The sequence below is a fragment of the Lagopus muta genome, chromosome 4 (genome assembly GCF_023343835.1).
Source record: "Lagopus muta isolate bLagMut1 chromosome 4, bLagMut1 primary, whole genome shotgun sequence".
Lineage (NCBI taxonomy): Eukaryota > Metazoa > Chordata > Aves > Galliformes > Phasianidae > Lagopus > Lagopus muta.
The window spans coordinates 24401312-24427085 of NC_064436.1; the positions used below are offsets into that span (position 1 = coordinate 24401312).

The 25774-nt window shown below is 36.1% G+C and overlaps 1 protein-coding gene across 2 annotated transcripts; it reads right to left on the reverse strand.

Moving 5' to 3' along the window:
• Positions 1-1084: 1084 nt before the first annotated feature.
• HPGD (15-hydroxyprostaglandin dehydrogenase) lies at positions 1085-25728 on the reverse strand. 2 transcript variants are annotated; one of them, XM_048941928.1, is made up of 7 exons: positions 25438-25656; positions 25209-25332; positions 21495-21601; positions 11222-11318; positions 4444-4520; positions 3092-3255; positions 1085-2002 (listed from the first exon to the last, which is right to left on the reverse strand). In XM_048941928.1, exons 1-7 carry the CDS (start codon positions 25528-25530, stop codon positions 1867-1869), a joined length of 798 nt encoding a protein of 265 aa, XP_048797885.1. In that variant the 5' UTR covers positions 25531-25656; the 3' UTR covers positions 1085-1866. The 2 variants fall into 2 exon arrangements, with proteins under 2 accessions (XP_048797885.1, XP_048797886.1); XM_048941929.1 differs by lacking the exons at positions 1085-2002; positions 4444-4520 and having other exon boundaries at positions 3138-3255; positions 25438-25728.
• Between the last annotated feature and the right edge of the window lie 46 nt (positions 25729-25774).

Below are 25774 nucleotides of genomic sequence, written 5' to 3' on the forward strand. Positions count from 1 at the left end.
TTTATTTCTTTCCCCAGGGAGTATGCATCAAAATTTTGACCTCTTATTATTTACACCCTTCAACGATATGTTTTTCTTTCATCCCCTAGAAAACTCAATTCTTCAAGTTTAACAGGTATTTCTTTTGGGGCAGCAAGGAGTAAAAATGAACAAAAGCAGCCAAGCATCAGTATGCCAGCGGTACATGTGCTGATAATATACAATATTCTCAGCAGTATTTGAAGTATGTTATTAATGGCAACTGCTGAGTTACTATCTAATTTAGTGTACTGTTTGCTAGGTGCATGGTTTTACATATGCTATCATTATTGTTTTACATTTCTTTTTTTATAAGCTGCACTGTATTATGGTTTAACATGGAGAGAAACAGAGGTAGGCTTACTAGCTTACTAGCTTCTTACATCAAGTCTTTAGTGCTACTCTGTAGGAAATATTCAGATCTTTTATATTGTGTTCTGATATTAATGAAATTAATGTAGAAATTAATATAACCAAGTTAGATAGTAGATGCTAGTCCAGAGGGATCAACAGATGCCTTAAGGGATGCTGATGGCATGGCTAGCATCACGTGTTTGTTCAAAATAGGCTTTAAAAATATCTGTGTTATCATAGCCTAAAATAGATGCAAAGGAAGAATGGTGAGTAATTCAAGGTATGTGTATCTGCTTCTTTTCTTCTCCCCACAGCCTTACTACTTGATGACTTCCACAGAAGATAAATATTAGTGTTTCCGTTCTTAGTTACAATCCTGAAAAAAAAGAAAAAAAAAGCAATGCTTAAGTCAGTGAAATTAAAGTCAGTATTCCCTAGGAAGGTGACTATTAACTTTTTCCAGCTTTCATAAGGATTATTACCTCTTCTTATGCTATAAGTCTAAATAAATTACTGTATTAAAATGTATTTTACTCAGGTATGTAGCCCATGGAATACCAAGGCTTATTTCATATTTATGTTTGGGGATTGATTCAGAAAGTCTAGGGGAGCACAAGAAGTAGGAAACTCATCAGTTCAGTTCTGTTGCCTTTGTTTGATACGTTCCATCTAAAAATAAGTGTTATGATAGCAAAATGGATATGCACAAATATGAAACAAGCAGGTTGCTCAGGATTTAATTCAGGTTTTAATCAGTTAAGGCAGGAAATTAGATTTAAAGATTCAGAAAATGAGATTTAATGAGTAAACAGACATTTCAATCAATGCCAAAGTAGCGATCCTTGTATATACAAAGACTGAAAATACATATATATATATATTTATATATAAAAAAGAAAACAAATATTTTAGAATAGAAGTAATTTATAAATAGGTATAATCCAAGAGGAAAAAAATCTGTTCTTCTGTGTATGATATGCTACATATTCAGTTGCATGTTTAAATGAGGAAAAAGTATTTTGCCTCTTATTCTATTTTTGTGTGTACATACATGAAAAAGTAAATTCTTAATTTTTAAAGTTTTATCCTGAACTGAATTCTTGGTTTGGAGAATTCAAAATGTAAATAACAATACATTTACTTCTATGAAAAGAATTGTACTAAGTCAGGTCCACCAAAATATGCATGGCGTACATAGACTGGATAACTGCACCGAACTACAAGAAGGAAAAAACTGGCCCTTGTTACTATACAATCAGAAATCTTCATAGCAGTGTGTATGTTCTACTGAATAAAATATTTTAGTGTATATGGAATCAAAAGTTGATAACATTTTCCCCATGTTGGATTTTTTTCTCCATCTCTGTAATTAGGGTGTGAATGTTGGAATACTGTCACTGATTTAGATACATCATTAACTTTTTTTCCAAAAGTTTATCCAACATTTTTTTATATTTTAAAAATCAAAAGTTAATTATAGCTAAACAATTTGATCTATCTCTTTGACGTAAAAGGTGTTTGGCTGTATTCTTGAAAATGAATCCCTTGGGATGCTGTAATCTTCATAACTTCTCCATTCAGAGTATCATCTTCAATTATTGTTATCAGTCCTTCAGCAATTATTGATGGGCTAAAAAAAAAAGAGGTCATTATTCAATAATAATGATGTAATAGACTGTGATAATAATAATAGACTGTGAAAAGCGTAATCATAAAAACACAAAGTCTATATACCCTGAAACTTAGCCTGATATCTGAATATATTTATTTTCAGAAAAGTAAAGGTGGTATTACTGTATTAGGAAAGAAATTCAATCTCCTTAATCAGAAGATGGAACATAAAGCTGCAACTTTGCAAATCATTAGTGTTTGCTGCAGGTACTGCTAAATTCCTGTTGTAATCCACATACTTCTGGGCTTCCTATTGATTTTCTCTGTTGCAGGGGCAGTGGACAGAAGTAGCCCTTACAAGACCCTCTGCAGCACTTTGCTGCTTTTTTATTTAGTTTTATTTGTAGTAGGACTGGTACAAGCTAGTGCACGGAGAACTTTGCCATATCAGTTGGATATGTTCAGTAGATGAAATAGATATTTTAAATATGAAAAATATTGGGCAAAACAGCACAGGTTTCTTTTGTGTAGAAGGAGCTGACAGCTAATTGTTAAGAAATTGAGGAAGTATTAAGATGTCATTTCAGGCTTTACTTGTTCTTATTTTTAGAAAGGCTTTTGGCCTTTCTTTGCAATTCCCTGATGGACTAGGTAACTTTAATCTGATCCACATAGTTGTTACCGTACATTTATGAATTTGATCCAGTACATGATCCGATTTCTGTTTGTCTCATGTCCATATTTTGTAGAAACCAAATAAAAATTATATTCTCTATATCTCATAAAGATTTTAATTTAGCAAATTTATGGAACGATCCACTAAGGACTATTCAGAACTAATACACCATCTTTAAGTCAGGAATTTGATTTGCACTTCGCTGGAACTGGGAATGCATAAGGAGGAAGCATCACCACGCAGACGATGCTCCTGAAATAGGCTTAAGTATCTGCCATTACTCATTTATTTATAGAATACAATTAACAGAATTTGGTCTGAGGCAGCGTTTCCCTTTCATTCTTTTAATTTTGCCTGCTGAAAATTAATTGAAAATGCAAACTTGTTCTTTATTTACAAAGATCAAAAAGCAGTGTATCTGATTTGACTTACTCCATCACACCGTAGAACTGCATCATATTTTTTATCTCATCCTTATACGAATAATATTGTCCCATATTCTCTTCTTTATCTATTGATTGAAGAATTGGTGTATTGACAAATCCTGGACAAATTGTGTTGAGTCTCACACCATAGTTTTCCATGTTAGCAGCTAACTAGAAAAGAGATAGAGTTAGGAGTTCAACATAGAGTTAGGAATTCAACATCAACATTTTTTTAAAAGAGTATTGTGTAGCTAAGTAAAATAACATTTAACAGAAACCCTGCCTGACATTACATAAATTCTATCTCATTTTCATGATAAGGTAGCCTGCATTTTCGGCCTGAAAAAGAAAAGAAAGTCTTATATAGTTTGCATCATGCTTCCACGATGCTAGGCTGTACTAATTCCCTGGTAAGTACAGTGATTCTGTGCTGATTTTTCTTTTTCTCCTCAACTTTCTCATGTTCAGCATAGAGATGGCATTTGCTCTGATTTTCTGCAAACCCGTTTATTTTCGAACTTACATGATGGTGTTTAATTACTCTCTCATAAGAAAGTGAAACTGGAAAACCAGGTTTCAGGATTGTGCTGTGGCTATTATGTGATATGCAACTTTTAACCATACTTATCTGTTTAGCTTAATATTAAAAAGGAGTGATTTGTGTGGGGAGTAGGGGAGTAAAATCTAGACAACCATGCAAATGATTCTCTTAGGTTCTTTGTTCTGGAAATTAGGGTGGAAGCCTTTTATAAGTGGGCTATCTTCTCTAAGCTTAACCCATGAAAGTGTAATCATACTTCACTCTCTCCAAGTTATTCTCTCATGTAGCTTGTTAAACTTAACTGGAAAATTTTGTAGTCAGAGTAAGATTTACTATGTGCTCATATAACACCTAACATGTCCCATCCTGAATGCGTTTTTACATTTTAGTGTGTTAAGAGTTGGCAAGAATAAATAACGATCAACAAATTTGTGTTCCAGTCACTTTTTCCACACTTTAGTACCTATTTATAATTACAACGTTCTCAGTTTGACTTAAAAATAAGAAAAGCAAAATGTTAAATGATTGAGATGGAGTTATGACTTTATGACTTCTGGTCTCTTCCATCTGTCCTTAAACTATTTTACAGTTTCTTTCTCCTTTGCTCAGTAAACCTTTCTAAAACTCAAACTTACCATAAACAATTTACTTATTCCATCTTCAGATACCCTTTGTGAAAGAAAGGACCCTCTAGCAATTTGGATTCTTCATTTGCTTTAAGACAGTTTGTTCCAGTTGTGTGACAAAAGAGGAGGGAGCATGAGAAACAGGGTGTTCCCTAGGAGATGCTGATACTGTTTTCAAAAACATATACTTACTGCTATTGAGCGTGTAAATCCAATTACACCATGCTTTGTAGCACAGTACACAGGTTGGAATGCAGCAGGCATGAGTCCTTTAAAATAAAAAGTTATCTGAATAAGGATGTTGGGTACCCCTACTTATGATGACCTTAAACACAAATGTAAGTTAATAATGTAAAAAAATGTGATCAATTTTCATCAAATTCATAGAAATGCAACAAAATAGTTCATTAAAAATCTGCAAATTCTGTTTTTTAATCTATGTGAAGTGGGGAAAAATGGATGAAATAGATGAAAACACAGGTAGTCAAGGGTGGAATAATGGAAAAAAAAAAAAAGTACAATTTTAAGATTAAAGTACTGTCTTTGAAGTAAGACAAAAATAAAGGACAAGACCTAAGAAAGAACACAGAAAGAAAACACTCAAGAAAAAGAATTTTACAGCCTTTTAAAATGAATCTTGATATATGTAAAGTATTTTAGATACTTCCATTACTGAAACCTTAACTGCTGATACACAAACTGGACACCTGCATTCATTTGCAGTGATTTTAAGGAAGGAATGTGGGTCAAGATGAGAGAAATAGCAAAGTCAATTTTGGCTACTGTAACTGAGTTAGTATTATGCTAGTAATACTCCACTAAACAAATAAATAAAATGTCTGACTTACATCCCTCCCTTCAGTTATTTCTCTCAGATAGTAAAAACAAACAAAAAACATTAAAAAAAAACCTGAGAAAATTTTTCCCCTGCATGCTAGTGAGAGACAGGAATGAATGTGCTGCTCAACTGCCCATGAAATAATGTTGTTGTTTATTTGATAATGTCATTTGAATTACAACAAAGAGTAAATTACATTGCATAGTGGGTTTTGCTCAAAGAAGCAAGTATAATAGAATAACTCAGACTTAACGTGAGGCACTGTAAAATTTATTTTACCTACAGTGCTGCTCCAATAATATTTCATAGGTTTTTAAGAAAAGACTTACGTGGAATAGGGAGGTCAATTTGCAATAAGCAAATGGAAAAAGTACTAAGAAATGAACGCAGGACCTGCTCTGTATGTACCAGAGTGTATGGAGATGAGTGATTAAACACTGAGAAAATAATAAGATGAAATCCTTATTGAGCAGAAAGAAACAAAAGCAGAGATGTAGATAGGATATATTCTCAAAGCATTTTCTACACTAAGTTAAACTGTATGAAATGAGTTTCACTGTATGGTACCTCCTACAGTGGCCCCTATTCAGAAATAAAAACCCAGCATGATATTTAGCAGGGGACAGAAAAAAGAGTGAACAATACTTGGCAATAACATTGATGTGTTCTGTAAGGAAAAGGAGAAGCAAAATGAAAAGTGACTGCCATAATAGTGTACGTTTGTGGTGGGAGTGGAAGAGCATAAAATCATTATTTACAGTAAAATAAGAAGAGCAGAGACTTTGGTAGAAAAATTAAGAAGTTAATTCTAGTAACACTGAGTTTGATGGCAAAAAGCTGATAAAGAAGAGATAGATCATGCATGTATATATGTGTATTTTTAAACATTAAGCCAATAATATCTGCTGTGCAGTAACACCTGAACTGGACCACATGGATGCTCTGGTTCCACTTGAATGTGAAGTTCCTGTGAAAAGCAAGCAAAACCTCACCTGTTCCGTAGTTAAAGGATGACATTTATCTGTGCTCCTTAATACAGTATTGTAAAGTTTGATTTTGATGCCTTGATATTTTAATTCAACAGAAATAATTTCTTTCACATCTTTAAATGATAAAATCAAAAAGAGTGTTTCTCATCTCAGTGGATGATTACTACGAAAACTTTAAATGTAACCATGACAAGATTCAAGGTTTTGTCTTAGTTTAAATGCCACTTTGCTTAGCCAGTGAAAGCAGCACTGTTCAGTGATGGGAAATGAACAACTTAACCTTGTTGTGTCCTTAGCTTGAATTGATTAATTATACTTTTGATTGAGAATCTGTTTTTGAAAAATATGTTTCCTATGGATTGTGATTACAGTATTCCTTTCTGGTGACTTCTGATTGTCATCCATCATCAGTATTCTGGTGATAATTGGAAACACCGGAATACTGTCTCATCAGAAATACTATGGTATCATCATTATTATTTTAGCCATTTAGAGGTTTTATGTATTTTAAAGATGAAAACAATCCTAATGAAGCTACAGGTAATGGACATGATTCAGACAAAATGTACTTGGAAATGGAAAGGAAGAATTCAAAGATTTTGTTGGTACTTTTTTTTTTTTTTAACACAAGTAAATATAGTAAGACAAGTTACTTTACTTGAAAAGGAAGGGAAAATCCAGAAATAAACAAAGGAAGGGTACAGTTCACTGTAATGAAGTTGAAGAAGGTTCAAAGACTTACTTAAATGTCATAAGAGAGCAGGAATAACTTGGCAGGAAGAGCAGAACAAGTAACTCATCTTTTTGGTTAAATCAAAACATTAAAGCCATTCTGAATAACTGAAATTTTTTTTTGCTAACATGGAGAACCACAAAGAAATCAACTCACTTTCAGCCAAAGCAGTAATAAGTAACAGTGAAAAGCTAGTCCTCGCATCCTTCACAACAGCACTCCTGTCTTGCTTTTGTTCCTGACTTCTGCACCTAGTACCACAGTGTCTGATTTCCCCAGCCCCACGGAGATATGAAGCTGTATCTGTTCACAGTGTATCCTAGGGCTTTGCTGGAAAATATTTTGGGAACTGCTCTGTGACATTGATTCTGTTCTGCCTGAGTATTTAGCAGTTCATGATTATGTTTTCCTAGTGGGCATTCATTTGTTAGAACATTTGGATTCTATTTGCTGCTTCTGTAGATATTTAATTATCTAATGCAAAGTGAAAAAACATCACTGAAAGAGGCTGGGGAATATTATCTGCAAAAAAAGTTTGCGTGGGGAGAACGTTCAAATGGATGATGATGGAAGCGGTGTGTGCTGGGACAGGGGAGGCAACTTATACCTAGAGCTTCCTCTCTCTGGGTTTTGTCATGGCACAGAACTGTTACAATGAAAGGGGACAGGAAACTTCCTTCCTCCTCAAAGGATCTCAATCAAGAACTAGATGGTGAACTTGACATGATTTCATGATGACTGAAGGTGCTTTTTTGATTACCATAAATGTTTTGAGTAGACCAGCAATAATCCTGTGCTCATTTTCCCTTTTCTTTTTTCTCAGCAGGATGACAGCCAGCTTGTGCCTTTGGTTATATGGTAGTCCTCTCCTTGGTAAGGTGTCAGGACTCATTTCAGATATCAGGCTTCTCAATACAGCTGCTTGTTTATCATGATCAATAGTTTTAATTAGGTTTCATGGTCTACATCTTGATAAATTCATATGGGATGTGGGGAATTGTATCAATGAGCTTCACTTTATCATTAAGCTTTGCTGAAACAATTATTTTCTACATTTGTGAAAATCTTTAATGAATACAGAATTAGGGTTTGTTTTTTTTTTTCCAGGTATGCTTTTCCACTGAAATGTCCTTTGAGATTTCAGTGAGTCTCCTTCCTTGAATAAGATTTATGAGCTTTTTGATGACCTTTCTACCCTGTATTTTCTTCATGGGTGTACACTGTTAGGCAGCTTAAGACAAGTTTTGTTTCTGCTTGACAACAGCTTTGTTTCACTAATTCTTTGAGAAGCGTCCTTCGTGTTTGTATGAGCGTACTGTAGAGAATAAGAAACCAAAGTCTGCTTTCTAACACGGCTGTTCATCTCACAGAGGGTTTGAGCTCATTAGAAAGCAGTGCTTCTACACTATTATTATGCAGGGATTAAGCTTATTTCCAATAATTATTCAAATTTTTTTCACTTTGTTTTTTTATAACCTCAATATCTTGTTCCATCCCAAATTTGTAATTTTATTTTATTTTTTAATGAAAGAGGTGAAGATCCTTAAGTGTAAGTTTTGGGTAACTGATGGAACCTATTTTAATGCAAGCCATAAGAGTGCATCTCTACTGGAAAATATTGTCAAAGTAATTTGTTTCCTCTCTCTACTAGATTTGCTTTATGAATTATAACAGTTTATTGTAACACATAGAATACTTACAAATAAATAACAACACAGGATGTAGCCATATTTATTTAAATTAAGTGTATTTTCAAACCACATCACAGAAATCTCCTTTGTCATCCTGGGGCAAAAGTCTGCAGTGTGGGATATGCTCACAACACTCTCTGAAGGTCAAAGCTTCTTGAAAAAAAGCAGTTATGTAAGCAGAAAAATGAGCTAGAGGCATGATGGCCCTATGGAGTGATGAGGGAATTGATTTTAAGGGGTTTACATAATATTCTATTCTTAAGAGTATGGAGGAATAAAAGATTATGCTCATTATGTCCGCAGTGATCTGTGCCAAAACCAGAGCAAATCGTAAACTGCATTATTTTTAGGTAACTTCATAACAATGAACCAAAGTCTGAAGGAATAGTTTCTAAATTTTCTAATCTTGCCTTGATAGATTCTGCTCAGCAACTTCTTAATTTAAATAAGAGAGGGAACAAAAGCTCTTCTATGATGCTGAACTGGGTACCCAACTGTGCACCTTTACTCTTCTCCATTACTGTGACACAGCCTTGTCCTTACTCAAATGAAATCAACCATATAGTTTTGTTCTTGTGATATATATATATATATATCCCAGATCCTAAAGAAGTCTTTGCTGTGCTGTGAAGAAATGCTTTACACATTTCCTTTGGCTGAAACTTTACATAAGAGGGGAAACTGGCTGCATGTGGAGCCTGAATGCTTGAAATTAAATCAAACTGTTGATATTATTATACAGCAGTTGTACATGCCAGATAGACTACACATCAAACAAATTCTCACTGAGCAATATAAATTAGCATGTTCTAAGCTGAATATTTTATTTTATTTCTATATATCTCTATAAGTACTTCGCTTTTGTTCGTTTGTTTTAAATATGGTAGAATCCAGGCAAATAGAAATTCAATTTTTACAGAACAACTTCATGGAAGAATGAAAGCTCTTGAAGCAAGTGCTCACACAAACAAATTCAGTTTTCCTCTTTATTTACTACAAGCGTATATGTATAAGTCACAAAAATGTAAGAGAGAATGTGAAATGTAGTCATGTAATTAATTTCAGGAGTTAAATTTAGTGTTTTGTGCTATTCCTGTTGCTTCTATATACTCTGTATAAAAAAAAAATAATTAACATAAGTAGTTTCCTACAGAATGGGTTTTAGAAAAGTTTACTTTTTAAATTTGAAGTTAAGTATATTACTATGTATTCAAAATCCTGCCCCAACTGGCATTCTCTTTTATGCAAGCTTATGTATTTCCTTCTCTCTCACATTTAGCCCTGTCTTGCAGGAATGCTTTAAAGAAAGGACGATTCAGTACTGGAAAGAAATGGTGGACACTATGGCTTACACCCAGCCAAACACTTATGGCATCCATTTCATAGGATGCATTGAAGTATGTCTGTGGGTGTTCTTTGGAAGCATAAAACAGTAAGGTTTGATTCAGTCTCTAGTTCAATCATTGGCAGAATTCCCATGGTTAAGAACTAATTAATGCGTGAAGCAAACATTATTGAGTGTTACACAAGAACTGCATATAATTCTCTTTGCTGCTCAACAAGACACTTGCTGTCAGTCTGTAGAGCACAGCTGATACAATCTTATAGAGGAGTTGGCTTGAGGGGTGGGGGAGAGAGGGTAAAATTAAAACCACTCCAAAGTTTAATCATTAACAGAAGCTAGCTTTGAGAAAAGAAAACACACGCAGGGAATGTTAAACAAGCCAATGACAGCTTGCCTTTTGTGTATGGAGTGAGTTTAGGGACTTAGACCTTCAGACTGTAAAGGAGAGTTAGAGTCACAAAGCACAAACAGTAAAAAATAAATAAACTATAAAAAGTTAGTGTGTGTCAGCTTTTACAATGTGGCTTTCCTTACGATCTAGGAAGAAGTTTCTATGTAGAAGACTTGTAAAAGCAAACAGAGCAAAGGAGGCTGTTTCTGATAGATGGTTGCAATAGTTAGAGCATAATGTTAATTAAATAAATGAAAATTAAAATAATTATAATGATACAAACTGAGGAAAGCCAAACTGTCAGATCATAAAAGCAAAATCTTTTTAATCAGTTCAGAATACTTAACACAGAATCAAACTTCTTGCCAGGTTTGCCCTTTTTTAAGCATTCTGCGTGCATCAGCACTTCTCTAGAAATGTGTAATCTTTTACTTGTGTTGATGAAATCTTTTATTGCGATAGCAGTTCTCTTCAGGTTAATTTTGTCCTGATATGAGGTCAGTTTGAGCTAATGGAGATGAATTTACCATCTGCTAAAGAACCCCTCACCAATACGAAGTATGTATATGAGTAAAATCAGATCCTCTGTGTGATTTTTGTCAATAGGGTGGACTGGATTTCTCCTTGCAGAAACCCAACTTATATGTTAATTTAATGTCCTCAGAACAGTCATGCCCATCCACAATCAGGACCTAAGGCCACCACTCTCTTAGGTCTATAAATTAGATTATGGTTCCCACCTTTGAGTATGTATCATTGTAACTTAGCAATGTTATTAAACAGTGTTCAGAATGTAGAATAAAATGAGGCAAGTTAGGTTTTGCCCTACCATTTCTGTTACCGTGATGAAAACTAGCTCAAAATGAGAATAAACAGGGAAGAGCCATAGTAAAAAAGAAAAAAGTGAGAGCAAATAGTACAATCCATTGATTTTTAGATACAAACCAGTGAACAGAAAGTGTTTATATAGAAAATATTCTCACCTGCCAATGATGAGATATTAATGATTACTCCTCCATCACCTCCATTTCCTTTTCTCATATATTCTAGACCAAGGTAGGTTCCTCTTATCACAGATGTCTAACATAAAGGGGAAGAAGTACAATTATATTCAAAATATGTTCCTTTTTTACTCCTAAAAATTAGTTTTGCTTTAATTTTAATATTTAACTGTAATTTTGCTTTACTTGACTTGTGATCTAACTTATTCTTTGATGATTATAGACACAGAAGTCATTCCACAGTAATTCAGCTCAGTAATTTCCAAAGCAAAACTGCTGTAGATAAAATAATAGCTTGATTATTTTTCTAATAAAGATGTAATTTGAAACAAGCCTAAAATAAGTGCTGTGAAGGAAAGAAAATGTATACTAAGTAAATAATTGATAGACCAAACACATGCTTTGTCTGAGGATATAAGTGGATGAACAGATCATAATCCCAGTATTTTTACTGAGATGAATTATTATTCATTTTAGAAAATGTACAAACTGAATCTGAAGTTGTTACACTTATGTCTTTGTTTGACTCGTGACATGAGAAACTTGCACTTCTTAGAATTAAGTTATGTAGTCTATTTCTGGTCCTAAAATTTGTATTTTCTGGCTGAAATTAGTGCATTTTTATTTTTCCTGTCAAAAGAAGGTTAGTTCGAACAGACAAATACAGCTATGGGAAAAAACCAACAGCAACAAAACATTTTACAAGATGTGAAGGAAGGTATTAGCGTAATTTTAACTGCAGTATGTAAATTTGTTTTATTTTTAAAGAAAGAACTTTAAGGAAAAGTTTTGCTGTGACTTAATATCTTGATTACCTAAGACCTGGTTTTGAACCCTACTGCTGGGATTCATCCCACCAAACTTAAGATATTTAAAGCAAATGAGTCTCCGTAAAAGAGTAAGTTTACCAGAGATTTTGAGGAGTACTAATAGAAAGCTGTGGTGATGCTCTAAGTGAAAGATAATAACTTGATAAGTTTCATACTTATTTAGCAAGTTCATTAGATCTCTGCATAATCAGTTTGTATTTGGCTTACAGTTTCAGAACTGAATCACTTTTATATTTCCAGAGATATTCTTTCTGTTTTTAATCAAGAACTCCATTTATATTTTCTTATTGTCTGTGCCATTTATTTGACCAGGACTAAGATGCTCAACAGATAAAGTGGCCTTACACATCTGTCCACATATGTGCCAGGGAAGGTTTAAAGGACTCTACCACTGAGGTAGGAATGTCCCAAAGTATATTACTAAAACCTTTTGGTTAGTGGTTAATTGTACTGGGGGGGAAAAAAAAAAAAAAAAAAAAAAGGCTTTTACAAAAGCAACATGAAGTGTTTTTCTACTATTGTGTAAATTTCCAAACAAAAAAAAAGGATAATTTTAAGACATGTATTTATTACATTTCATTTTTAACAAGACTTCTAATTCAATTTGTTTCCTGTCTTCAAGAATCGTGCTTGTTTATTTTAATAGGAAACATATTTGTAAGGTTTGAATGTCTTCCTTTTTTTATTTTTTTTCTGTATCCAAGTAACACAAGTCTGAACTGCACAGTGACAGAGATATAAAAACTTGAAGCTTCATTACAAAGTTTGCTTTGTAGTATCGATATTGAATCAGCTCTTTTTTTTCTTAATTTTCTTCATTTCTTCATTCATATAGGTGTAGTATTTTATATTTTCAATATCAATATATTTTCAGCATATCACTAGTAACATTTTGATTAATGTAAGAAAAAGCTATTTTCTAAATACTTTAACAGAAGCTTATCAAAGTTCTGTTTTCAGTGTCTCGCTAAATTAGATCTGATGCCCTGAAAAGTAGCAGACACTATAAATGTGGTCTTGCAGTGTTTAATGTTCTTTGTAACATTTAAATTTCAAGGAATGTACAGAAAAATAAGATTATTTATGCCTGGTAGCATTGCTGTAAGGTAAATTTATTCTTAGAACGAACTCATTAACAGCTTAACAGAAAAATTAGATTTATTTATTGGTGTTTCTCTCTCTCTCTCTCTCTCTCTCTCTCTCGATATATAATAAGATAAGCTGTATACAGGACATTTTTGAAAAGCAAGAGTTAATGCTGTCTCTGGAAAGCAGGTGCAGGCCCTATCATGCCCTGGAGCAGTGGCTCAGCCTGTTGAACAGAAAAGGAGAATTTCACTTGATGATGAGAAGAAATAAATCAGTTGGAGAAGGAAGTAGCTTGTAGCTCCTTGAGGATTTCTCTATTCTTCCAGCCTTCTCATTCAAACAGGTAAAAGAGCAAGATGAGTCCTTGGGCAAACCACAAGTAAATGGGAATAGTGAGTAGCTTGACTTTTCTATCAAAATAATATTACTGATCTTTTTTTCTCTGTACCCCATTAGCAGCATCTCTTGGTGAGCTGGAGGAAGCCGTCTTTTATAGGTATTGTGAAAGGTTGTATTCTGAATTAATGCAGACATTCATTTGGATATTACCCTAATAGCTGCTGTTATCCTTGCATGGAACTTCTCTATAAATGTGCATGATCATGGCTACTTCTAGTGTTTGGTCTTGTAACACAAATAATTGTTCGGGGAATAAACTGAAAAAAAGTAGAGAGAGTGAGAAGAACCTAGCTGTCTGCACACTCATCAGATGGCACTCGGGATGAAGGTGTTCTGTGATAGATCTTCCATTCACTTGCCAACGTTTCCCTCTCCAGAAATGAAAGGCATCTCAATAGTTTTCAAAGGTAGAACAGCAGTAGCTGAACTCACTGTTTTTTTGAGCTTGCAATTTATTCTTAGAATCTAAGTGTCACTGTCCAGCCAAGCCCATGGATCCAGGTGGGTGAAAAAACCAAGGCTGGCTCTTCTATCTGGGAGCCAAGAACTATGATGGGAAAGATGTTTTTCAAAGAAAAAGGTGTATATATTTTTGGGGAGTTGATTTGAAACTCATCTTTAGAAAAGTGCAAATTGCAGTCTGAGGCTTCCTCTTTTATGGAATGTGACACTAGTTTCCTGGATGTTTGCATTCCAAGAGAAAGCTTATAAACTATCACTTCAGTGCGTCATGCACAATAAAAAGTAAGTCAAAGAATGATGCATTCCTGGTCTTGGAATATGATGAAAAATGTTTCCCATCTGCCTTTTTTTCTTTCTTTTTTCAGGTTGTGTAACTAGAATCATAGAATCCTTAGAATTGGAAGGGATCTTTAAAGGTCATCTAGTCCAACTCTCCTGCAATGAACAGGGACATCCACAGCTCGATCAGGTGTTGCCCAAGGCCTGATTCAGCCTCATCCAGGGATCAAACGCATTGCTAGGCAACCTGTTCCAGTGCTTCAGCACCTCACTGTAGAAGATTTTGTCTGTATGTCCAACCCAAATCTACCCTCTTTAAGCTTGAAGCCATTTCCCCTTGTACTATCACCACAGACCATGCTAAAGAGTGTGCCCCTTTCTTTCCTGTAGATCCCTTTGAGATACTGAAAGACTGCTCTCAGGTCGCCTCAAAGCTTCCTCTTCTCCAGGCTGAACAACCCCAGGTTTCTCAGCCTTGTAGGAAAGGTGTTCCATCTCTTGGATAATTTTTGTGGCCCTCCTCTGGATACGCTCCATCAGGTCCATATCTCTTATGTACTGAGGACTCCACATCTGGATGCAGTACTCCAGGTGAAGCCTCACAATGCAGAGCAGAGGAGCAAGATCACTTTCCTCGACCTGCTGGCCATGCTTCTTTTAATGCATCCCAGGATACGATTGGCTTTCTGGACTGTGAGGTCACATTGCTGGCTCACGTCCAGCTTACCATCCAGCAGTACACACAGATCTTTTTTGGCAGGGCTGCACTCAATCCTTTCATCCCCCTGATTTTATTGGTAGTAAAGGTTACCATAACACAGGTGCAAAATCTTGCACTTGGATTTGTTAGACTTCTTGAGGTCCACTGCTCAAGACTGTCTGGGTACCCCTGGATGGCATCCCATCCCTCTGGTGTGTTGGCTGCACCCCACAGACTGGTGTAATCAGCAAACTTGCTGAGGATGCAGTTGACCTCACTGACAATGTCATTGATGAAGATATTAAAGAGTATCAGTCCCAGCACTGATCCCCATGGGATACCACTGATCCAAACATTGAACAACTGAGCACTGCTTCCTGGACTCAATCCTGCAGCCAGTTCTTCATCCATTGATCAGTCCACCCATCAAATCCGTATTTTTCCAATTTGGAGAGAAGGATGTTGTGGGGTACCATGTCAAAGGTCTTACTGAAGACCAGATAGATAACATCAGTGGCTCTTCACTTCTTCATTGATGCAGTGACACCATCATAAAAGGCCATTTGGTTGGCCAAACAGGATTTGCATAGCTTCTAGGAGGATCTGCTCCATAATCTCTCTCAGCACAGAGGTAAGACTGATGGGATGGTAGTTCCCAGAATCATCCTTTTTATCCTTCTTAGAAATGAGCGTGGTGTTGTCTTTTTTCCAATCACCAGGGACTTCTCCTGATTGCCATGACTTTTCATGTTGGCTGTTCATGTTGTTTCATGTTCATGCTGACTACTGAAAACTAACATTAAAACCTGAAAATAATTAGAATGGTTATCTTCCCAGTTGTTGAAAAAACTGACCTCATTGATACTGCTGTTTGTATTCTTATCAAAATACAATTATTTACTCTAGCAAATAATGAAGACAAGGTGCACTGCAGGTCTGAACATGCTCCTAAGGGAGAAAGTTTTATATTGTACCTGCCAGAAGAAAGTTCAGGATTCTTCCCAGTTAAATCTTAATATCTCCTAGTGTTAGCTTCTGAAAAAATTCAGACTTGAATTAGATATGACCAGACATTCTGATGTCTGGTCTTTGAAAAATAATTGTGCTATTACTCAAAATGTTTGTAATTGCAATTGGAAGCATCTTATCAGTAATCATCAACTTATATAATAAATTGTTTGGCAATTTCACTATCAGTGCCAAAATCTGAAACAAAACTTACAGAATCTACAGTACATTACAAGTCTGCATGTCCCATACATGTCTGTATGGTTTTAATGGTTGTTCTTAAAGAAGTAGTATTTTGAAATTCTGATTCTAGTAAAACTCCTAGTTTTCAGCAGAGCTCTAATTCCATTTCTTCTGTCTTTCTGTCTTCTCCATGTCTTCTGTACTTTTTTGCCCCCTAAATTCCTCAGGAATAAAGGAATATTATTATATTTTGAGTAACTGGATTCAGGTGGTGCGTGGTTCAAATAAATTGGTCTTTATTTTAATTGAACATTGGCTACCGTAAACATACATTAAAATGGTAGGCTGTGAAGTTCATTGGCCTACTGGACAATTAAGGTCTATCTATGTGCTTCCTAATATAGACATCAAAATTTAGTATGCTTACAGCTCTCTTTATGCATTGGGAGGGCTGATCCTCATGCCATTGATCTCAAGATAATAGCTACTTCTCACCTTTTGGTAGCCACATCTCTCTGTAAGCACTTAGTCATATTTCTGACATCACACACTTAAGGAATAGGCAGCTAAGCCATTGAACAACAGAGTTGGTGTATTTCTTGGAATGCAATCTTGATACACTAGTTAACTGTGCAGGTTACTCTTCTACAGACAGCTCTGTGCTCCACACTGAGCAATTACGTAAGAAGTGTTAAGAAATTGCTTTCCTGTCTGTACTGTGAGCCCAGGCAGTAACACCCAGCTGCTGAATCTAGCTGTATCCTGGTTTGTTTTTTTGAGGTGGAAGTTCAACCCGTGTAATTTCTTCTGATAAAACGGGAAAGGAAAGCAAGGTGTATGGACCAGAAGAGATACGCCCTTATCTAACTTACACAAGGGAACAGCCCTGCAATGATCGTTACATCTTTGTCTCAGAAGTAAATAAGATGAAGCTTGCCTAGTTAGCTTTAAATTTGTTGTTGACACATTAATTGGCCTTTCGAAGGATAGTTCCTTACTAACGAGGGAATTAATTGATTTTGCATGATTTGCTAGTTGCTAGAAATTTTATTACACCATAAGCTATATGTAACCTATCCACACATTCATGCTTTTCTTAATGTACTTCATCATTTGCACAAGAAATTTTTATACTCAACTACCTCCTTATGACCCAGGGAATGAGCAATACAAATGGAGTAAACAAAGAGAGCAAGACGGATCTCACTAGTTCATTTATCAGAGCAAAAGAAAACCAGCTTTCCAAATCTTTAGGAATATATATTCTCAGAATTAGCTATCATTTCACCTTTCCCTACATCTCTTTCTGTGACTGTCTTCAAAGCCCTTCTAGATGAGAATAAATCTCTTCACAGGCGGTGTTTGCTTCTCTATCCACACTTCCACAGTATAGGAGGAAATAAAAATTTGGTTTGCCTTGAGAATATTTTACTCACATATCTCTGACAACTGTCTTAAGACATTTGGTATTTATGCGGACACATTTTGTAGATATATATATGCATACTGCATAAAATGCAGATGAGATTAAATAAGAGCATAATTGAATCTCAAAATCTATTTCTTCCAAATTTCAAATGACAAAGAATGCCAACTTTCCCATTTTTTCTACTTCTGCCTAAAAACTCATTTTGTTTCTTTTTAAGTTTTAGGAAAAAAAGATATGTTTCAAATCTCTTTAAAAAATGAATTCCCTAAAACAATTCCCAGAAATTTTTAACTACAGTGCAGTAACATTATGTTTAAAAACATTGTTTAAAAACATAAAGCATTAATAAAATCAAATCAAAATAAAAACACTTCATAATTATTTCCCTGTGAAACAAGGTAAACAAGTTAACTTTAGAAATGCATAAAACTAAAAACGTATTCCCTTACATGTTAATTAGTAGTTTTTGCTTTTCTAGGAGAATAATTTAGTAATTTTAGAAGGCTCACAAATGACCTTTCTGGATCAAATTTATGTATCAGTAAATGTATATAATCTTTGGAGCTTAGAATCATAGAATCACAGAATTATCAAGGTTGGAAAAAGACCTCTATGATCATCCAATCTAACCATCCACCTGTCACCACTATTTCCCACTAAACCATGTCCCCACTATCCCAGCCACTACCAGTTCCAGAAAGCCTACAAGACAAGAAAAAAGGACACCAAATTGTGTTTAACTAATGTGCATCTAAAGCTTATCAAAACTTAAACTTTTTTTTTTAAATGTAATTTTTTAAAATTTGTTTTGAGGTCTTTAAGAGGAAAAAAAAAGGTTATAAAAGTTTCGGATTCCTTAAGCATGAATTCTGTGAAGCAGGTTGCAAGAAACACTATTCTTGTTGTTCTAGATAGCTGTAGGTAGAACTCTTCATAAAAATGCGCATGTCACACATCCTTATGACTTTCTGTATGTGGTTTTTGTTTGTGATGGACTGTTGAAATTACATAGGCAGTACCCACTTAAAATGAAATTCCTATATGGTAGCCAGGTTCCTTTCTGCATGCTATATTAACAAGACCATGCATTTGTATAGGTATCAGTAGCTGAAGCTCTATTATGGGGTATGGATGATACTGCTGGCATGCTTAATTAGAAGTGTTGAAAGAAATACTAAAAAAAAAGATGGATGATACTTAGCACAAAATGCAACAGGATTGTGAAAAACACCACAAGAGAAATCATTCTAGTGGTTGTTACCCTTTTTTTCCTCACCATAAAGCTGCCTTGTTTCCTTCACAGGAAACTTTAATGAATACAAGCAAGAGCTGTTTTTTATTCTCTCCTTTTCCTACTGTAGTATGTCCCATTCTTTAAATTCGCTTCTTCATTTCTGTTCCTCATGTTTTCTCAAGCTGTGCTATCAGGGAACTTCCTTGCACCTCTTTAAAAATGTTCCTGGTGACCAACCGGTTCTGTGAACTGTTTTAGCCATAAAGAACACACCCCACATGTGTTTGTTCTGATTTATCTTCCTCTGTACTGCTCTACTTTTGTACTTCGTACTTTAAACTGGGGCAGGGAATATTTGTTGTATAAATATATAAATAATGTTGCGAAGACCAAAGTTGGCATGTAGAGGTTTTTCTCCACCAACCCCCCCCCCATTTTTTTAAAATTTTATTTGTTGCATTGTATATATCAAAATATGTGGCTGTAGAAGTTATTTCTATTCTTAGGGATAACACAAAGGATAATCAAATATCCTATGCTGGGGAAATAGACATGTTTTTAAATTGCATTTTTCATACATTTTTTTGCCTTTCTCTAACAGAACCAAAACATGTTTTATGGAACTGACCAACATACTATATTACGTGAAGTAGTTTTACTGTTCTGTTTTTCATAGTTAATAAGCATGAAGCACGAATATCCTGGTTTACAGAAATTATTGTAACTAGTTAGAAATGACCTATGGAAATCAGCTATGTTGTTGGCTCAAGGTTAGACAGTTAATGAATATTCCAATTAAAAGATAAACGAGGATATGTAATTCTTAAATTGTCCTTAATTTAATGTGCATAGTTGTGCTTTTACTCAGCTTAATCATTTTAAATGTGCTTATTTTAGTCACCTGCATGAGTTGATGCATTTATTCAACTTCCAATTACGAAGGAGAACTTCATGGAGAATTAATCTATATAATCATGTTTAAGTTATATATGAGGTAAACCTTCCTCCTACTCTGCAGTTATAAAATTGTTTGTACATCAGTCTGTAAGTGAAGATATTTACTTAGGCACTAAATTATATTCTAGATTTGCAGACCCTAAGTGCCTTCATTTTTTGAGGTAAACTTGTAGGTGAATAATCACTGACAAATGAGTTTCTCACACAGACTTCATTGTTTTTGGTCATGACTAACTACCTGTGCATGCACATTTGACAAGTGGATGGCTGCCTACAGTAAATTATACCCTATATTAATCTAAGACATATGCATGGAACTGGTGATGTCACACTCTTGTCAGTTCTCAGTGTGAAACATCCTACTTTTTAATTTGTCAGAATATTTCAGAAGTGAAAGATGGAGAATCATGTGTGGTTAAATCCTAAGGAAGATCTAAAGGAATGAGAAAGGAAAATGAACAATGTTTCTCTTATTGTGGAAACCTTAATGTGTGATTCCAAGAATAAACAATAACCTTGGATAGATACAAAAGGTAAAGTATTATTATATCAGAACATTTTTAAAATACACATTTCTCAATTGATTTCCTAGATCTTATCTCAGATACAGCTTGCGTTACATGTCCAGGTATATTTTGTTGTTGTTTCTTTTCAGAGAGGCGTTCAAATTCAGTGACTCAGATACCTTTATCTACAGAATTTTGCAAAAAAGCAAGCTTTTCATTTTCATATCCTGAGCTCTCCTGTCCAGCTGACACATTCCAAATGACTATTTGGTTTCAAGTTCCATGCTGCACTCTACCAAATTTTTTTTTTCTGAGCAGATCAAGGCTACAACACTTTGTAAGCATTTTCATAAGAATGACAACATCCAATCAGAACATTATATATGGTAGAACACAAGCTGACCACCATGTTGTTAACCTTGAAAGTTGGCCTTTCCTATAGAGCTTAGGTCTCTTAACTGTAGCCTAAATTAAAAAAAAACAAAACAAAACAAATTCAACTGAGAAATAGATTTTACCTGGTGAAAGGAATGAGACTTCTTTGTAGAGTTAGCCAAATAATATCAAAGAACTAGTTACAGTCAAAATAAATTTTACTCTTGTTGAATGTACTCTGTTTTAGCAAGTGCTCTTAAGTGATGTGCTTCAATTAGTCACGATGTTGAAATGGCCTATATTAAAAACTCAGGTTGTATACTTGCTTCAGTGGTGAAGAAAACATGGAGCTTGGATGAAAAAGTTTTCCTATAGTATCACAGTTATCCTGTAGTATATATTAGACTTATTCCCTAATACAGGTCAGCTGAATCTCTCAGGTAGCTAAAATGTTCTAAAGCATTCATATAAACAGACCAGTCTCATGTAGGTGGAGCTCTATTGCCTTAGGTGCCATATTATTACACCTACGTGGGATTTCATTGGGCTTTGAAAGGAGAACGTTGTCTGCTATAACTCCACACGGTGCCATACATCTTGGATAGATGACGTAAAGAAGCCACTGCACATACATTTAATTGTCTATACATATGCAATTAGGTGGTAATATTTTGGATAGCTGTGCTTACCAGTCTAATAATCCACGTTCTGTCACGTGGCATAACTCTCCATGGTTTGTGCAGATTAAGTGCATTTCAGTGTCAATTACTGAAGCATGAGTATGTGAGAAGAGATAATGCTTACCAAGTTAATTTGTATAGTGCTCTCCCAGTCCTTCTCATTGTTCACTCCAGCATTATTAACCACAATATCCAGCCTTCCAAAATGCTCAATTACTTTTTTGAAAGCACCTATAGTAAAATCCAAAGGTGACATTTCTTAGCACTTTTCATTCAGTTATACAGTGCCCGATAACATGAGCAAATGAAAGTTCTTAGCACTCATACATTTTGCATTAGGTTGGATATATAGCACCTAATTATATAAACATTTATAGCTTGATCCTGTACGACTTTGATGTAATAAATTCCAGAACTGTCCCCATATATTTTAAGTGTAAAATAAAGGCTTTATTTGTTCAGAATGGTTTTATTGACTGGCCTGAATTTAACTAAATTTAAGAATGCACTTCTTATTCAGTGATGTAACTAATACAGATTTTTCAGGTACAAAGAGTTCTTGATTAATTTTACTTTTTTTTTTTTTTTAATTTATTAATAGTTTTTTATGCATCGGGTAACAATAATAACTTGTCTGCCAAATTCACATATTCTTTGTTCTGGTCATAAAAATGAAGACCTGTCTTCCAAGGAAGCTGAAAATAAGAACAGGGAAACTTCCACAGTGGCACTGCGTTGAACTAAGATAAAAGATGTGTAAGGCAATGATGTCATAGTGATGAGCAAACTCATCTAGGCTGGCCCTGCTTTGACACCATAGTTGGATGAGATGACCTCCAAATGTTTGTTCCAAACTAAGTTTTTCCATGGCTGCAGACCTGATCTGAATTTATACAGTTTCTTCACAGGTTGTTCCTTCCTCCAAAAATGGATACACATCACTTATCTTTTATTATTATGCAAAAGCATATTTTTTATTATGCGCATTGGAGCTGGGAATGTTCAGCCTGGAGAAGAGGAGGCTCAGGGGAGACCTCATTGCTCTCTATAACTTCCTGAAGGGAGGTTGTAGTGAGCTGGGGATTGGCCTCTTCTCTCGTGTCATTAGTGATAGGACCAGAGGGAATGGCTTCAAGCTATGGCAGGGGAGATTCAGGCTGGACATCAGGAAGTATTACTTTTCAGAAAGGGTGGTCAGGCACTGGAATGGACTGCCCAGGGAGGTGGTGGAGTCACCGACCCTGGGGGTGTTCAAGGAAAGACTGGATGTTGTGTTGAGGGACATGGTTTAGTGGGAGCTATTGGGAATAGGTGAACGGTTGGACTGGATGATCTTGAAGGTCTTTTCCAACCTTGGTGATTCTATGATTCTATGATTCTAAAATACCACTCCCTCAAATATTGTTTTTAAAAAACATCAGCTAATGACTGACTGAAAATCTTGATTATTTCAGGTATACTGAAATTATGCTTGAAAGGCCTTAATGAATGAAACTACTTTCCTAAAAGCTGATACCATAACACTGAATTCTCTGGTCTTTCATCTTTGGCTACTAGCATCAATCAAGGGTACAGCTGCAGCTTTGAAATAAACATTTCTATGTTTTTGTTTTGTTTTCCAACAATTGCAAGAGTTTACAATGTTACTTTTATTTTGTTTTGATTTTACCATATGGTTGGTACTCTGACAGTGTTTTCTTAATAGATCTGAATGCTGCTGCAAGTTTATCACAGTCATCATCTTGACATCAGAACAAGAGCTTGGCAGCTGTTGGAAAAGGTTTTATCCACCCAGTTGCTCTTATTGTACAGATTTTTCAATGTTCTTAATCTGTACTATGGTTTTTCATATTTTTAAAACCTCTCTTTTCTGCCTTCTTGATCACTAAGATCACTGTAAACTAAATTGTTCTTCCCTTTTTGGATGTAAAATAACTTTGTGTTTACACTGCAGAGTAGCTGCTTACAGCTTATTAAATCATAAAAAAGAAAAACCAATGATCATACAAAATGCTAATCATTCAAATGAAAGAGAGGATCAATTTTAACAAGTAAGAAAAACAGTGGAAAGTAAGTCTAAACACCAATCACAAATGAGCTTCCTAAATTTTCAAGGTAAGCAAAAATAAATGTATGGTCATTTTTTTAAACTGAAGGTGAAGATATACATAAGAAAGCCACCGCAGGAAAAAGCAAGGAAAGATTTGGATATGGACAAACTAGTGGATTCCCTGCACATGAGCATTATGTACCTACAGATACTTGTTCTAGTCTTGTGATTTGCTTCATTTTGTAAGAGTTCAAGTTTGAATAAAATTATTAAAAATGTGACATTGAATGTAAAAAGCAGATATAGGACATGACACATCCACTAAGTACTTAAAACTCTGAGTGAAATTAGGCTTATTATGCAGCAGTTTTCAATTGCAAGTGAAGAAATCCACAAAGATAATAATGCTGTATTAGAGAAGCATAGCAACTCCTTGTCCTTGATCCTTGCCATCCCTCCATTCCTATTCTGATTGCTCTTTTCCTGCTAACTTGGTTGCAGAATTTCCCTCTCTATGCCATCCTGCTCCTTCCAGTTCCGAGTGCTCTGCCTGCAGGCCGTGCACTAGCCTGGTGTAAAAAAGTAGAGGAACTATGGGATCAGGGTAAGAGAAAGCAAGTTGAAGTAAAAGCTGTGCTGCAGCACATGCTATTCCTACTCCTAAGAGGCTTATTCTTCTCCTGAGTTACTCCTTTCACTTGGAGAAAAAAATCACTTATTAGCTTAGCTGATAAATAGTATGTTTGCTGGTTAGTGCATCTCCCACATTTATTGTCCAGCATCTCCAATGGAAAACATTTAAATCAGGCATAATGACACCACCTAGGAGCTAAGAATAATATTGCTGAGCTATGGACTAGCTACAGTATTTGTAAAAAGAATGATTGTGTTTCACCTCCACTGTTGAGACAAGAACAAGAGCAGTGCGGTGTGTAAAAGCAGAAGTAAAGGGTACGCATCCAACATGACACAAATGAACCTGGAAAGGACACTGACAAAAGTGACGTCAAACTCTCTATCTGACTGACTCATTACCTGTGAATGTTCCTCTTAAGAATGGAACTTCAATGAAGTGATGCAGTAGTTATGAAATATTGTGTAGAGTACATCAACACTATAAGCTATTTTAAGAACTCACTAGGGTGCAGGATTTATTCACTACATTAAAAATAAAAAAATGGTGATCATAAATCCAGGCAATAAATAATGGCAATCATACAGGAGAAAAGCTCCTTCCCATGACCTGCATATGCAAGACACATGCAGAATTCTATCAATCTGTATCAAAAACCAGGCTGAAGTGCTGCGTTATCTTTTGTCAACCCTTCTTTCAGCTCCAGCAGCATATGTTGGACATAAGCATGCCATATGGAAAGATCACTGCAACCTGGAGCAGAATTTATTGCTCCTGTGATGAGAGAATGCAGCTTGGATTCTGTACCGAAGCCTCATAAAAAGCATGTCCGTGCTTTAAAGCTCATATATATTACTCATAAAATAACAAGTATCTTCTGCAGAGGCTTCCATGGAAAAATATCACACGACACTCAATGGAAATAACTTCTTTGGCTTTTCTTTACGATGTGCCAAGTAACACAGTGAAATGCACGTGCGCTGGTAATAATATTTCACGTCCACAGGTTCAGAAACAAATCCTTTTTGAGTCACGGTCGGGCTGAGAACAGGCTGCCCTCCAGAACCCCGAATTGCACACATCGGAGCGGCAGCCCGGGCTCCGTCAGGTCGCTGCATGTCGAGCCGGAGCCGCGCCGGCAGTTTCCTCCTTACCTTTCAGTTGCTCCGTATCCGTAACGTCGCATTGGATGAACACCGTCCTCTGCGCTTCGAACTGTTCGTCCAGGGCCGCCTTGCTCTGCTGCCCGGCCTCGGGGTTGCGGTCCAGGAGCGCTACCTGCCCGGGAACGGAGGGAGGAAGGAAGAGGCTGAGCGGGGCCGCGCCGAGATGGGGGCTGCCGGCTCCCGGAGTGAGGGAAGCAGCAGCTCGGGGCTTGCTTACCTTGGCTCCCTTGCCCAGCAGCGCCTGGACGAAGGCTCGGCCGATGCCCTGAGCCCCGCCGGTGACCAGAGCCACCTTGCCATTGACGTGCATGGCGCTGCCCGCCCGCGAGGCGTAGAGGAGCCGTCTCCCGCCTAGCCGGAGGAACAGAGCGCGGTGTCACCTGCCCCAAGTTTCCTCCCTCCGTCGCTCCCTCCCTCCTGCCCTCCCTCCTTCCCTCTTCCTCCTCCTCCTCCTCCTCCTCCTCCAGCCGGTGCAGCCGCGACTCATTCCCCCTCGCGCCCCTCGCGTCCGACCCAGCGCCGAGAGCTGCCCGCGGCGGGGGGGGAGGACTGGG

What these genes read in the sequence shown, in the direction of transcription:
- HPGD (XM_048941928.1), bottom strand. Translation starts at nt 25,530, where the DNA reads ATGCACGTCAATGGCAAGGTGGCTCTGGTCACCGGCGGGGCTCAGGGC. An exon ending in GGATACGGAGCAACTGAAAG is followed by an intron (nt 21,602 to 25,208) that starts GTAAGGAGGAAA and finishes ATTTTACTATAG; the next exon opens with GTGCTTTCAAAAAAGTAATT. An exon ending in CAGTTCTACGGTGTGATGGA is followed by an intron (nt 2,003 to 3,091) that starts GTAAGTCAAATC and finishes TTTTTTTTTTAG; the next exon opens with CCCATCAATAATTGCTGAAG.